This window comes from Microcebus murinus, chromosome 9 (genome assembly GCF_040939455.1).
Source record: "Microcebus murinus isolate Inina chromosome 9, M.murinus_Inina_mat1.0, whole genome shotgun sequence".
NCBI classification, from domain to species: domain Eukaryota; kingdom Metazoa; phylum Chordata; class Mammalia; order Primates; family Cheirogaleidae; genus Microcebus; species Microcebus murinus.
The window spans coordinates 28,555,121-28,569,626 of NC_134112.1; the positions used below are offsets into that span (position 1 = coordinate 28,555,121).

At 37.7% G+C, this 14,506-nt stretch overlaps 1 protein-coding gene across 2 annotated transcripts in view; it reads right to left on the bottom strand.

Moving 5' to 3' along the window:
- Nucleotides 1-14,506, bottom strand: part of KLHL7 (kelch like family member 7) — a 62,301-nt gene that overhangs the window by 45,151 nt on the left and 2,644 nt on the right. For both annotated transcript variants that reach the window (XR_001156172.3, XM_012773308.3), the window contains exon 2: nucleotides 977-1,079. Coding sequence is in view for 1 of the 2 variants with exons in the window: in XM_012773308.3 (XP_012628762.1) it covers nucleotides 977-1,079 (103 nt within the window). In the remaining variant the exon portion in view is untranslated. The remainder of the gene's footprint in view (nucleotides 1-976; nucleotides 1,080-14,506) is intronic.

Here is a 14,506-nt window from a genome sequence, read left to right on the forward strand (position 1 = left end):
TGGTGTTTGTGGGGGATGAGAGGCCCACAGTGCTGAGTAAAATGGCAGCCACAGCTTTCCTTCTTCCCCCCTGGAGACACACAATACCTAAAGCAGAGCATCCCACTCCTCACTTCACTGAGCAGACATTCCCTCAAAGCCTCAGCTTACAGCACACACAAGATGGCCGGGACCTGACAGGGGGAGCTGACCTTATTGGTGGGGCTGCCCGCACTTTCCAGTCACCTCTGGGATAGTAGCTGTCACGCTGGGGCAAATGAGAAGGGCGGCTTGTCGTCTTTACCGCTCTGTGACGAATGCATGGGTTGTGCAGACACAATGCGCAGCCACGCCCATCACTGGGTCTTGTTTTAGCAGTAGGGCTTATATTGCACAAATGTTTAGAAATCCTGCTAGGGCTTATTTTATGGGTAGGTCTTATTTTTGGGGAAACACGGTGTGTGTGTGTGTGTGTATATATATATATAGCTTGTAAAGCTCTCATTCCTTCTAAAAACCCTGGTAGGTAGCTGGAGCACCAAAGAGAAAACTTAAGGCAGATACATTATATAACCAGATTAAGCTCATAAAACAGTACTAAGTAGAGGAAGCAGGACTTGGACCCAGTTTTCAACTCCAAATCTAGGGTTCTTTCTTGTACAATATGCTATATTTCATTTTTTCTTTTTTTCAGTTAAACTTGTTAGATAACATGTCATAAGATGTATCTGCTCCTTTGCCTTTCTACTTGAGGTTAAGAAGAAAACTCTGGGCATTAAAAGTAGAAGCTTTACCTCCATCAATAAAGGTATCAGGCCCTTAGGTCCAATGAAAGGATATTTTTCCTTTGCTCAATCATCACCTGGCCACTTTCAATCTCTTCTCTGTCTTACGGCCTTAAATGTTTTAAAGACTAGGAAAAATGCCATATTTTCACTTAGACTCCACCTAATTTTTATAGAAAAAGTAATAGCATGTTTTACCTTAAGATACTTACTTGTGAACATTAAGTTAAAAAAATGACTAGCTGCAGCAAGAACAACACGATGAGCAGGTATCTTTCTTTCCTGGACCATGAGGATCACATCACACAATGTTTTCTAATCAAAAGAAAAATATATAAAATTAAAAGGGCTCACTAAGTCTAGCTTAGTATGTGCTCACACGCGCACTCGTTCTCTCTCTCTCTATATATATATAAAGGTGCTTGCCAAATGCTTTATCGCTATTTTCTACGTAAATCCAGTCTTTTTCCAGCAGAGAATTTCTTTCTAAGACATATTTAGGAAAAACTTATGGAGTTGCTGCCATGCAGTTCAAAATTTGGCACCGAGTTTTCCCAGCAGTAAAGAGAAAAAGTTCCTCATAATCAGAAACGAAGAAGTCTACTAATCCCTTAGGGAAACCAAAATTTTCTTTCTAATACAAATTCTAAGATATTTCCCATGATAAGCTTTTTTTGGGACGAATTAAATGACACAATATCATTGCCCTTGATAATTTTTCAGACACAGCAATCAGTTTTTATATGATTTTTTTTCAATTATCTATCCTTGATAAAACACAGCGCATACAACTGCATTTCCCAAAAAGGTAGCTTTCATAGATCTAACTTCAAACAGAAATAACTCAGAGTACACAGAGTGGATGAACTAAATGCCCCTTCAGCAATCTTTCCTTAAATAACACTTCTCTCAAATGCACTTCTGATAGAAGCTGGCTAGCAGTCAGTTTTAAACTGTGATTTCTGACCAAGGCCAAAATAGTGTCACTGTAGGCTGCTGAAAGAAGGTAGGTCTAGAATAAATATTTCATAAAAATGTGAAGAAAATGGAATATTAAAGAAGAAAATTAAGATTTATAGGAACTGTTATAGATTGATTTAAAGGAAAAATAAATGTCTTTTCTGTCAAATAAAATTTCGATTTCTTAATGAAGTTAAAGATATAATGTACAGGTTAGGCTCACAGAAACTTTAGTGCCTACAATGTATTTAGGCACTTTCCTAGGCAACTGGGAATATGAGGCGAATAATATATTTAGAGTAAAAAAACAATTTATCAGTCACAAATCTAAATAATGGGCTAGCAGCTCAGAGGACTTGCATTTTGCAAGTTTAAGTGTTTTACTATAAAAACTATTAATATAGTTTCTGATAGTTAAATCACAACTTTATTACTTTGTGAATAAAAATTGAAATAAAATGGTAGTGTTTAGAATGAGACAGAAAATGGGCCCCAAATAGCAGGCTAAGAAATGAATAAAATTTAATTTTCACAGCTTATTTGAAGATTTTAAAAAACAAGGCCTTTAGACTATTGCTTAGAAATTATATGCAGATTACTTACAGCTAAAGCTATTTTTATGGATTCCATAGTATCTTAAATTTTTATATTTTCATTTCTTCTTATATGGGGAGGGAGTACAGAATAGGCATAGTTCTGTACATACCACACCAAAACATACCAAATAGCAAAACTAAGTTAATTATTTGGTTACCACCAAAACAAACTGATCAAGTTGCTTGAGAGAGAGAAAGGAGAGGAAGGGGAGGGAGAAGAGGAAGAAAATAGCAAGCAAATCAGATTATATCAGATCATAACATTCTTATAGGGGAGGATTCTATGGCTACTGATGAAAACTTCCATAAAACATAGGGCTAGGCCAGGTGTGGTGGCTCACGCCTGTAATTCTAGCACTCTGGGAGGCCAAGGCGGGAGGACTATTTCAGTTCAGGAGTTCAAGCCCAGCCTGAGCAAGAGCGAGACCCCATCTCTACTATAAATAGAAAGAAATTAGGCAAAACAACTAAAAATAGAAAAATTAGCGGGGCGTGGTGGCATAAGCCCATAGTCCCAGCTACTCGGGAGGCTGAGGCAAGAGGATTGCTTGAGCCCAAGAGTTTGAGGTTGTTATGAGCTAGGCTGATGCCCAGGCACTCTACTTAGGGCAACACAGTGAGACTCTGTCTCAAAACAAAAAAACACAACAGACATAGGGCTAAACCAAAATTAAGCAAAAACATTTCCAAGGCATACTAAGGATAGTTTATAAGTGAATTCATAGGCACTAAAGGAAGTTGGAGAAATGGAGATCTTTGTACAACAACTGAGTTCTAGTCTAAGATTAATCTCCAGTTAGATATTACCATTGTGCTGTGTGTGTGTGGGTGAAATGGAATGAGCCTTTTGTATCCCAATAGTACATTTACTTGACTATAATAAAATAGACTTATAATTTTCAACAATATCAATTTGGAAGAGGTATAGCCACAGACAAGAAATGGGACGAGATAGAGACCCAGGTAAGTTGGAGAATATGAGAGATAACAAGTCACTGAAGAGTGAGAAACCTAAACCAAAAACCAAAAAAGCTAACTTCTGAACAATAAAATTTCACTGGTTAAGCTTAAGAAAAAAACCCAACTTGCAATTGCTCTGTTTATGTTCTCTCTTATTTGTTCTATCTTTGTATTTGTTATATTTACATGTGTTATCTTTAATCTCTTATGAACAGCATAGATTTCATCATGACTTAGTCTGAAGTTCTGACCATCTAAGATAATTTTTAGTAGGGTATAGTTCAATCCTTCAAATTTATTATAACATGCTTCATCTTATATATGCCATCTTTTTTATGCTATTTATTATGCTTCCTTGCTGTCTGCTTTTTAATATGCCAGTTAAAGTGCTAGGTACTATTTTGATCAAATGTTTTGAACGTTTTTCTTCCTTTAAGGACTTATTTATGTATCTGTCAACTACTTGCTAACTGAATCCAGAAGGGCATTAATCAATTATTATTCTAGGAATGCAAGGAGAAGTCAAGAACAATGACTCTATTACTGTAGTTTATCATATAAATAGGTTAAAAGAGAAAAATTTCATGTAAAAACTTCAATAGATGCCAAAAGAGTGTGATAAAATTAGAAGTTAATTTCCTAAGATTCTTTAATAAATAAAATGATGTGTCTGTATACTGAAGTCATTTGTCAGAAATCAACAGTAAACATCACATGTAATAGTGAAACAGCAGAGGCATTCTCATTCAAGTTTGAAAAAAGGTATACATATCCTTATTCAACATTGTTTTGGAAATTTTAGCAAATCAGTAAGAATATAAGGATAAATCAACTCAACAACTATAAAACATGAAAAGTCAGTAAAATGGCCAGACACAAATAAGATAAATATGAAAAAGTAATTAGCTACTCTACATGTAATAAGTCATAAAGGAACATAAAAGAGAAAAAAATCTCAAGTCACTGTAGCAACAAGATAATTACATATTGACAAATAAACATAAGAAATGTGAGGGACCTTCATTAAGTAGGAACTTGATATGTGATAAGGATACCATTTCAAAAATATGGTGAGAAGGTAGAGATCAGGGGGTGTTTATGGCAGTGAAACTATTCTGTAGGATACAATAATGGTGGATACAAGTCATTATTCATTTGTCAAAACCCGTAACATGTACAACACAAAGGGTGAACCCTAATGTAAACTAGGAGCTTTAATTAATAATAATGTAACAATAATGACTCATCAATTCTAACAAACATACCACACTAATGCACCATGCTAATAATAGGGGTAACTGTGGGGAGAGAGGTGGGGGAATGAATGGGAAGCTCTCTGTACTTGCTGCTTAATTTTCCTATACACCTAAAACTGCTCTATAGAATAATTTAAAATAATGTGTTGAGAGATCAGATATTTGAAAAAAATGTTATAGAGATAACTTAAGCATTTAGGGAAAACATTAGATTCTTCACTCATAATGTAACTCCTTACTCTAGGAAGGAAGCTCAGTCCTTTTCTCCATCCATCATGAGTGACTATAGGAGGGACAAGAGTGTGGTAGAGGTCACTGACAACACACAGCCAGACCTCCTGGCTCATTCTTCTTTCCTAAGTCTGCCCCCAAATTGGGACATAGCTCATTGGGCAAAGGGGAGGATTGTTCCTATTTATCAGCTGCTCTGCCTCAGATGGGGTGGGTAAGTTTAGGGGAGAAAAAACAGGAAGCCCAATTTTATGCTCAGGTCAAAGTCACATCCTCCAGTCTGTCTTCGCCATTAATTTATCTGTTTCTGTGTCTACTTCTCAACTATTCAGAACCAGAAGCAAAGAGCCTCTCAAATCTGTAAGTATAGACACTCAAGCGTCACAGAAGAAGACAGAGACTTTGGTACAGCTTTAGTGCTTGCAAGATGGGGGAGATTTTGCAGGAAGAGTCCTTTGGTTTTAGGAAAGGCTCACCCCAAAACAGGCAGGCACTTTATTTTATTTTTTTTTCTTTTCATTTTTTTCTTCTTCTTTATTACAAGTCAAAGAGTCTTTAAACCCACAGGCAGGCACTTTAGGCATCTGTTGGTAAATGACCTTTTGCCCTTTATTGAGTTTGCCAGTCAGGACTGTAAAAGGCAGTTAGGGCCACATAAGCTCTAAAGCATTGTATGAGCTTTTAATAGTATGTGCTGCCACTTATAGAAGGCATGCAATCAGCAGTCCCAAATTCTATTCTTCATTGTATTCCAAGGAGGGGACTGAGGAATGATTAACATTTGGGTTTATGTTTATGTGGCTTGTCAACAAGGTTCTACTATCAGTCCTTCCCTGAGTAATTTCAAGTTGCCAATGGGTATAAATCCCTGAGCAGACTATAGATTCAACTATATAGCTGGGTGGTGGATTTAAATCATTGAAAAGATAAAGGGAAATGTGGCCCTTATTATACAGTTACATAGGATAAATCATTTTGAATTGAGTTACTAGAAAATACTCAACAAAGCCATAATAAACCTAAACGTTGAGAGGAAAATTAAAAAACCTCTAGGAATCATGCTTGTTCAGAAAAGCAAAGAAAAACTGGATGAACTTAAACATATATACAATCAGAATAAGGCAAGTAGGAAAGTGAAAGAAAAACAAGAGAAGACTCCCAGAGTAAGTGAGAGGGGGGATTTACTCCCTTATGGGAAATAATATATAACAAGCCAGGCCTAATAGCCTTGAATGAGAAAGGAAATACATTTTGGTATAACTGTCCTTCAAGAGATGGAATTCAGAAAAAAAAGAGCTAATTCTGTTGTTATTTATTCAAGGGAGGTGTTACGGACCAAAGAGGAATGGAAGAAGAGAAGAATTCAGGAGATTAAAACAGCTTTTTCAGAAAAAGCCTGGATCTAAGAAAATTTTATAAAATTCCTTCTTAAAGCTAAAGAAATTTTTTAAAAACTTAGAGGACTTCCCTTTAAGACTGGGACAACTATGATGGGTGATTCCATAAGTTCTGATAGATCTGAAAAGGAAAATCAGTAATAGAATATTTCTTGCATTATTAAGTAATTTTCAAGGTAACACTGATGGAAAGACAGATGTGGTATATGTTATAGTGGAATGGGGAAGTTTGTGGAACTAAGACCCTAAGGAAGAGTATTAGATCACATTAACGGGAAGTTGACCCCAAAATAGCCCAGGCCTAAGGTAGATGCTGGACTTCCCATAATTGGAATGAATGTTCTGAGGGTGGTGAAGGCTGACAGTAACTGAATCAATCCTGAACACATGGAACCTCTTATTTTCCATAAGAAACTAAGAAGAAGTAAAAGGAAAGGAAAAAAAAAAGGAAGTATTCTAACCTAAGAAATGTCCTACATGATATAGAAAGGAAAAGATTCAACTTAAGCGGGTTTGTAAGTCAGCTGGGGCTGCCTGAAAGGAACAAATGTACAACAGAAGAAAGCTAGATACTAGAGACATATCCATTTTGACACAAAAAGGTAACAGAAAGGAACATGCTTGCTGCCACTGAGTTTGCAAAGCCTGGAAAATTAAAAAATATCGAGGAAAGGCAAGGTTTTCAGGAGCATACTGTAAAGGCCATATTGGTCCCTATAGAACTATAGGCCTTAAAGGAATGTTAAGGTCATTCTTTAGCTGAGACAAATGAAGAGGAAAGAAAGACAGACTCCTTCAAGAGACAGGATGCATAGACATCAGCAATTTCACAGCATGACAGGATCATAACGGGGACACAAAGGTGCAGAATAATCAGGAAGATAAGAACTGGAGAGAATACAAGGCCACAAACTGCTCTGCAGAACTGCCTGCTACAAATGTGGCACTCTTCTTTTCAAAAGGAGATAGGGCTTTGTCACTAGACAGAACTCAATCATTTCAGCACTGGGTTGTCAAGAACATGAGGTTCAAAAAAGAAATTAAAATCAAGCTTTAAATGTGCAGTGTGGACAAAAGGGCAAGAAGGGAAATTCTAGGGAGACCTGATGGCTGAGTATATAACTCTGACTTTGGCAAATTTATAGCAATTGCCCAAGAAAAATAATGTGTCCTATGCCTGAGAAGCATCATTAGGCATAGATGAACTCTCTTCTATATGGTAAACTGTGCTCCTATTAGCCTCTTGATGGATGTTTCCTCCCAGCTGAGTTTAGTCTATGGATTATAGACAGCCAACACAGACTAGCAACCTCAACCTGCCAAAAGCCAAGAGCTTCTTCTTTTCTTTGGGAGATTTGTTTGTATCTTTTTAGGTCTGTGGGGGTAGAGTTGATGCTGTGCTTATTTTAAGAATCCCAGGCACCCTCTGACATATTGAAAAAGTGTGGCACCACTTCCCTTGTACTGGAGAAATTCAGCTTTGGAGGTGCTAAACTAACTAAATCCATTCCAGTGGAAGACAGCCCACATCGCAGCTGCTGAAGAAGCTACCCTGACTGTACCCAAACACTTAAGCAAATATTTTTTGGCTGAAGAGACTGAGCAGTATAAGAAACCAGGGGGAGCTGATCTTTAGAATTCAACTGCTTTTAATTTTAATGCAGAGGGAGAGCATAGATGTGGGAATTTATTAATGAGAGGGCTCAAACCAGTCAAATTTGGGGGATTTTATGTTGCTAATACAGAATAAGACAGAGCGTTTTAACCCATCATTGGTTCACTGCAGAGTATCTGAAGAGCTATGAATGACATCTTGGCTTAGAAAAATTCGAGATGGGAAATGGAAGTAAACTTCCAGGCTGTAGTGCTAACTTAATGGATATTTACCTATTTCAAAGCTTTCTAGGATAAAAATTTACACAACCTCCTAAGCTGGTCTTCAGAGGATATACAAAAGAACAGTTACTGGTAGAGGACATCAGACATAAGCATTTAAAATAGAACAAAGCATTCCTTGTGCCAGTAAGAAAATAGAAAACCCAAAGACAAGGCAAACTTGGAAATAAGAACTTACGGCTAACTTATCTTGGGGCTTTAGGGTAGAGCTATGGTATCTGAATCCTACCATTTGAGCCTCTGAGACTCTCAACTTAAGGAGTTTATATAGGAATCAATAATCAAATGAGACATCACATTATTGACCAATGAGGCAACACATTATTGACCAAAGGTACTTGCTAATCCCAAATATGCAGTGCTTCTCTAGCAAAAGCTGAAAAATGAGGTTATATTTGAGAAGCTGATATAGATAGGCCTCTGAATATCCCAATAATCTAAATCTTGATATTTGCATATTCATATGTCCTCCCAAGGGAAAAGAGAGAGAGATGGCTGGGCCCAAACCCAGCTTACGGACTCCATCATAAGATGCATCTTACCTGTCCTACTTAGCAGATGGAGTCCTTAAGTAGAAGAATGCAGTTCTTAACATAGTAACTTCACCATTAATAAAACAGCAATATCTTAAATTCTAAATTAGATTAGCAACTCCTCTTTCATTGGGTAAAGTTAGGAAGTGAAATAGATATGAGCTCAAGATATCCCATTTCCTTTCTTTCGAGTCAAAGTCAGAAATGTTCTCCTTTTCCAATTCCCTCAGTCTCTTTACCTCTGCCTCCAACACCATAGACAGACAGACAGACAGACAGACAGACAGACACACACACACACACACACACACACACTATTCTCCTTCTAGGAAAAAGCTTTTTATTTCAGTGCTTTTCAAACCTTATTTATGTAGCAGAATCCATTCTCAAATGAGCTAATCTCATATAATTTATACAGACAAACTAGTTCCCTGTTGCCAGAAAAACAGCCTGGCAACTGAGAAATGGAAGAGGTTCCCTTCAATATTATGTTTAATGATTTACTTACAAAAATTTTGTTTCTGATATCAGTAATTAGTCTTTCTGTTAGTGGGTTCTGCTACTTTAGAGATTTGGGAACCCAAAAGAAGAATGGTAAACCAAGTAATATAAAAATGTTTCCTCTGCAATCTGCCCATTTTGGCCTCCTTATTTTTACCTCCTCTTCAGGTAAAACGAACAAAAGAGAGCTCTCAAGGCCAGGTTATGGATGAATATTCATTATAAATTCATGACAACCTCAATAGAAATTTCTAAAAACACTGTCAGCCCTCAAACCATTTTCATTCTTCACAAAGACTACTTTCCTCAACCTCCAGCTTCTTCCACCTCCATTTTAGCAGATAATCTCATCTCCTATTTCTCAGAGAAGTCTTTGGATAGAAACTCTTTTATTCTTCGGATTCCAAACATACCTACCTACCAATCCTCTCTTTCCCACTTCTTATGGAAGAGAAACTATATCACATTTACTTTGGATCTCATCTCAGGAATTATCTATCATTTACCCATTCTGTCTCATATACATTCAACCTCTAAAGTGGATTTTCCCACTAGTTTTTTTTTTTTTCTTTTTTTTTTTTTTCTTTTTAACAATAAATCTTGGTGAGAACCCACTAGTTTTTAAAGCCACTTATATATATCACTTCGCAGCCTTTTTGGCTAAGTGTAAAGCCACACATCTCTCTTCCATTTAAACAAATAAAACCAAGCAATCAACCTTCATTTGACTCCCTTACTCCCCTCAGGGCCAAATTTCTCAAAAAAGCTGTCAGAATTCTCTCATTATTCTACTTACTTCAGCTCACACCTATCTTGACTCCCACCTGTCTCACAAAGAAAATAACTCTCACTGCAGTCAACAAACCCCTCTGTTCCTACTGCTATAAGCATTTTTAATCTTATTCTGACCTCTCAATGGCTTCAAAATGTGCAGTTATGCTTCTGAATGCAGCACCTTAGATAGCTTGGCCATCCTGACTTCTGTGATCCTCCTTCTGAAACAATTTCTTCCCTGGTTTTCAAAACTCTCATTTTTCTCCTACCCTTCTGGCTGTTCCTTTTTCATCTCCTTTACAGGCTTATTCTCTAGTCTTTTTTTTTTTTTTTTTTTTTTTTTGAGACAGAGTCTCACTTTGTTGCCCAGGCTAGAGTGAGTGCCGTGACGTCAGCCTAGCTCACAGCAATCTCAAACTCCTGGGCTCAAGTAATCCTTCTGCCTCAGCCTCCCGAGTAGCTGGGACTACAGGCATGCACCACCATGCCCGGCTAATTATACATATATATTAGTTGGCCAATTAATTTCTTTCTATTTATAGTAGAGACAGGGTCTCACTCTTGCTCAGGCTGGTTTCGAACTCCTGACCTCGAGCAATCCACCCGCCCGCCTCGGCCTCCCAGAGAGCTAGGATTACAGGCGTGAGCCACCGCGCCCAGCCTTTATTCTCTAGTCTTTATCGTAGACTCTTGACTCCCCACAGATTAAATCAAGAAGTTATGTTCCGGCCGGTTGTGGTGGCTCATGCCTGTAATCCTAGCACTCTGGGAGGCCAAGGCGGGAGGATCACTCAAGGTCAGGAGTTTGAAACCAGCCTGAGCAAGAGTGAGACCCCCGTCTCTACTAAAAATAGAAAGAAAATTAATTGGCCAACTAAAATATATAGAAAAAATTAGCTGGGCATGGTGGCACATGCCTGTAGTCTTAGCTACTTGGGAGGCTGAGGCAGAAAAGGATTACTTGAGCCCAGGAGTTTGAGGTTGCTGTGAGTGAGGCAGAAGCCATTCCAAGGCAACAGAGTGAGACTCTGTCTCAAAAAAAAAAAAAAAAAGAAGTTATCTTCCATATGTAGATAATTCAAAAAATTACATTTCTAACCCACAATTCTCCAGACCTGTCAACTTGCCATATACGAGGTCAATGTTCCAATGGCACTACTAACTAAAAATATTTAAAACACAAATTACAAACCTTTCCCCAATACCTTGATCCTTTTTCAATACCTCCTCAGTGAATAGTGTCATCCTTCTTCTATTTATGCATTCTAGAACCCTCAAGGTCATAAATGACACCCTGTATTGAATCCCTCAGTTTCCAATCAACTACTAGCATCACAACAGAAACAAAAATAGCTACATTTATTGAGATCTTACTTGTTACCAGGTTATATTTTCAGTTACCTTAATTTGGTTATCTAATTTAGTTATCACAATCACACATGGTAGTTATCATCACCAAGTCCTGCTTATTTTACCTCCTAAATCTTATGAATATATCATCTTTTCTTCATTGTTATTGCTGCCTGCTGCCATCATCAGCTCAGTCCAAAGGACCATAATGTCTCACTGGACCACTGCAACAATTGCCTATTTGGTCTGCCAGAAACCACTCTGAGAGTTCCTTAATTCATTCACCAGAATAGTAAGTCATCTTTTTCAAAAGAAAAACAAATATTACCTACCCACCCCTACTCACACACATACTTACAAGGGTTTTGAAATAAGGGCAAAACCCCCTAATGTGACTTATGAAGCTATGCATGGGCAGGTCTCTAGCTATTTCCCCAGTTACATCTTGTACCATCTTCCCCCTTATGTTCTGTGCTCCAGTCATGCTGACCTTTAATCAGTCTCTTATACTTGCCAATCTATAATAAAGTAGGTCTCCCACTCAGAGCCTCTGCATGTTTTTCCCTCTACACAAGTTCTTCCCTCTTATCTTTACCTAGTTAACACTACTTTTATTTCAGCTCTCAATTATTGCTTCCTTAGGGAAATCTTCCTGATGATCAAATCACCCATCCATATGTCCTCATTGTATCGGGTTATTCTCCTTAATAATATCTACCACTGTTGCAATGTTACATGTATTTCTGTGACTGCTTGACTATCTCACTTTTCTATTAGACTATAAACTGCCTGAGGATAGGGACCATCAGGTTTTGCTTACAACTGCTACCCCAGACTCTAGCAAAAACAGTGGCTTCTCAGTAAGCATTCATTTGAATGATTGAGCTAGGAAGCCAAACAAATAGGGGAATAAATGGTGAGTAAAGAAAGGTAGTGATTTTACCTAAAACTTTTGGTTTTAACATGGGGACAGAGGTATTATTTAGAGTGGAATGTTGAGATTAAGACTGGGGGATGGATTTGTTAGTTAGCTGCTTGGTTCAAAAGCTGGAGAAGTTAAAACATGCTTAAATGCTAAAGGTAAAAAACCAGCAGAGGAGGAGGAGATACTCAACAAAGATGGAATAACCAACAGTATAACTTTTCTGAGGCTAGTATCCAGGAACCCAAAGCCTAGGTAGAAGTACTAGCCTTAGACAGAAAAAGAGGTAGCATCTCCATTGTAGCAGGATGAAAAGAAAAAAGGGAAAGTTCCAAAATAGGTTTATAGGTTTGGTGGTAGCAAGTTAAAAATTAGATAGTTCTAAACTTACGACTTATATTTATCCATGATGTCTGAAGAGAGGTGGTCTGTTGAAAGTCAGGGTCCAGAGAAGGGACTCAGATTAGAGAAAAACAGTAAAATAAATAAAAACTAGGATTGTTCTCCAGTACTGACAGCCCAGTTGAAATTAGTGGCCATGGACTTATGTGGCAGAAGATTATCCAAAAATGAAATATTCTCCAGCTGTGCTTGGAAGCCTTGCACAAACAAGGTAAATAGTCCTCAATGGTGAAGTTTTGACAGACACTTAAAAAGGGCAGAAAGTAAAGAAAGCTGAGGCATTAGAAAGAGAGTGAAGACAGACAAAATAGCTCCTAAGCTGTACAAAAAGAGAAGATAAAATAGTTAAGAGGCTGGGCGTGGTGGCTCACGCCTGTAATCCTAGCTCTCTGGGAGGCCGAGGCGGACGGATCGTTTGAGTTCAGGAGTTCGAAACCAACCTGAGCAAGAGCGAGACCACCGTCTCTACTATAAATAGAAAGAAATTAATTGGCCAACTAATATATATAGAAAAAATTAGCCGGGCATGGTGGTGCATGCCTGTAGTCCCAGCTACTCGGGAGGCTGACGCAGAAGGATTGCTTGAGCCCAGGAGTTTGAGGTTGCTGTGAGCTAGGCTGATGCCATGGCACTCACTCTTCTAGCCTGGGCAACAAAGTGAGACTCTGTCTCAAAAAAACCAAACAAAAAAACACTTTGCAGAGTGGTTGGTACAGAGGAAGTGCTCAAAAAGTGTTACTATTATTGAGGGTTTAACACTGGTTATTCACAAAAAACGCTAAAGATAATGAATGACCTGTAGCAATTTTTAGTTTTGAACAGATTAGTGTGTAGAAGTCAAGTCATTTTAGCTGGTAGGTAAGCTCAGTTGACTGCCCAATATTTAATCCTCAAATCACCTTTGTGGTTCTCTCATGTAACTCTCAATAAGGACTTTAACATAAGCTTTTAAGTTCCAATTATGCTTTAATTTATTTAACATGTGGAAACTGCAAACTATAATGGTACTCAGGAAGGTCTCAAAACATATCCCCTCAAATAGGTTCCTGAACTTCGTTAACAGCAAAAGAAAATGTATATGGGCAACAGTGATTATGACCCAGCCCTGCCTTGTAGAGTCTCTCTCTAGTATTAGCAGGTAACAAAATTAACCTAAACAAAAAGATAGGAAAATAAATGAAAGGTATTCAACCTAATTAAATAAGATACCACTATACCCATTAAAATGGCTGAACTTATAAAGACTGACAATATCAAGTGATGGCAAGGATGTAGAGCAAAAGCCTCTCTCATACAAAGCTGGCAGAAGTGTAACTTGGCTTAATCACTTTGGAAAACTGTATCACAGTATCCATTAAAGATGAATGTATATCCTATGACTCAAAAACTCATCTCCTTGGTATTTCCCAACAGAAATTCATACATTTTTTTGGTGTTGCACACCAAAAAATGTATACAATGTGCAAAAGTATTCAAAGTAGTACTATCCTTAATAGTCCCAAACTGAAAATAACCCAAATGTCCATAATGATAGAACAGATAAATTATGGTATTTTCATACAGACCACCACACACACACAAGGAAGAACTAGTGCTACACACAAAACAGATGAATTTCACAAACAAAATGTTGGCTTTAAGAAATCAAAACATGAGTTTATACTATATAATTCCATTTATATATATAAGCTCAAAAGCAGTAAAAATGAATCTATGGTGTGATAGAAAAGTGGTTGCCAATGGGGGGTTAGTGATTGAGAAGGGTATAATGGGGGACCCTCTCATGTACTAGTCATGTTCTCTTGTTTGATGTTCACTTTGTAATGATTCACTGAGCTGCGTGTTTATGATTTGTGCCTTCTTATGTGTAAGCCCATACTTCACTGGAAAGTTTACTTAAAAAGAAAAGGCTAGAAATAACAAGAAGAATACAGGAAAAAGCTCTACAAGAAGCAGAGGCTGCT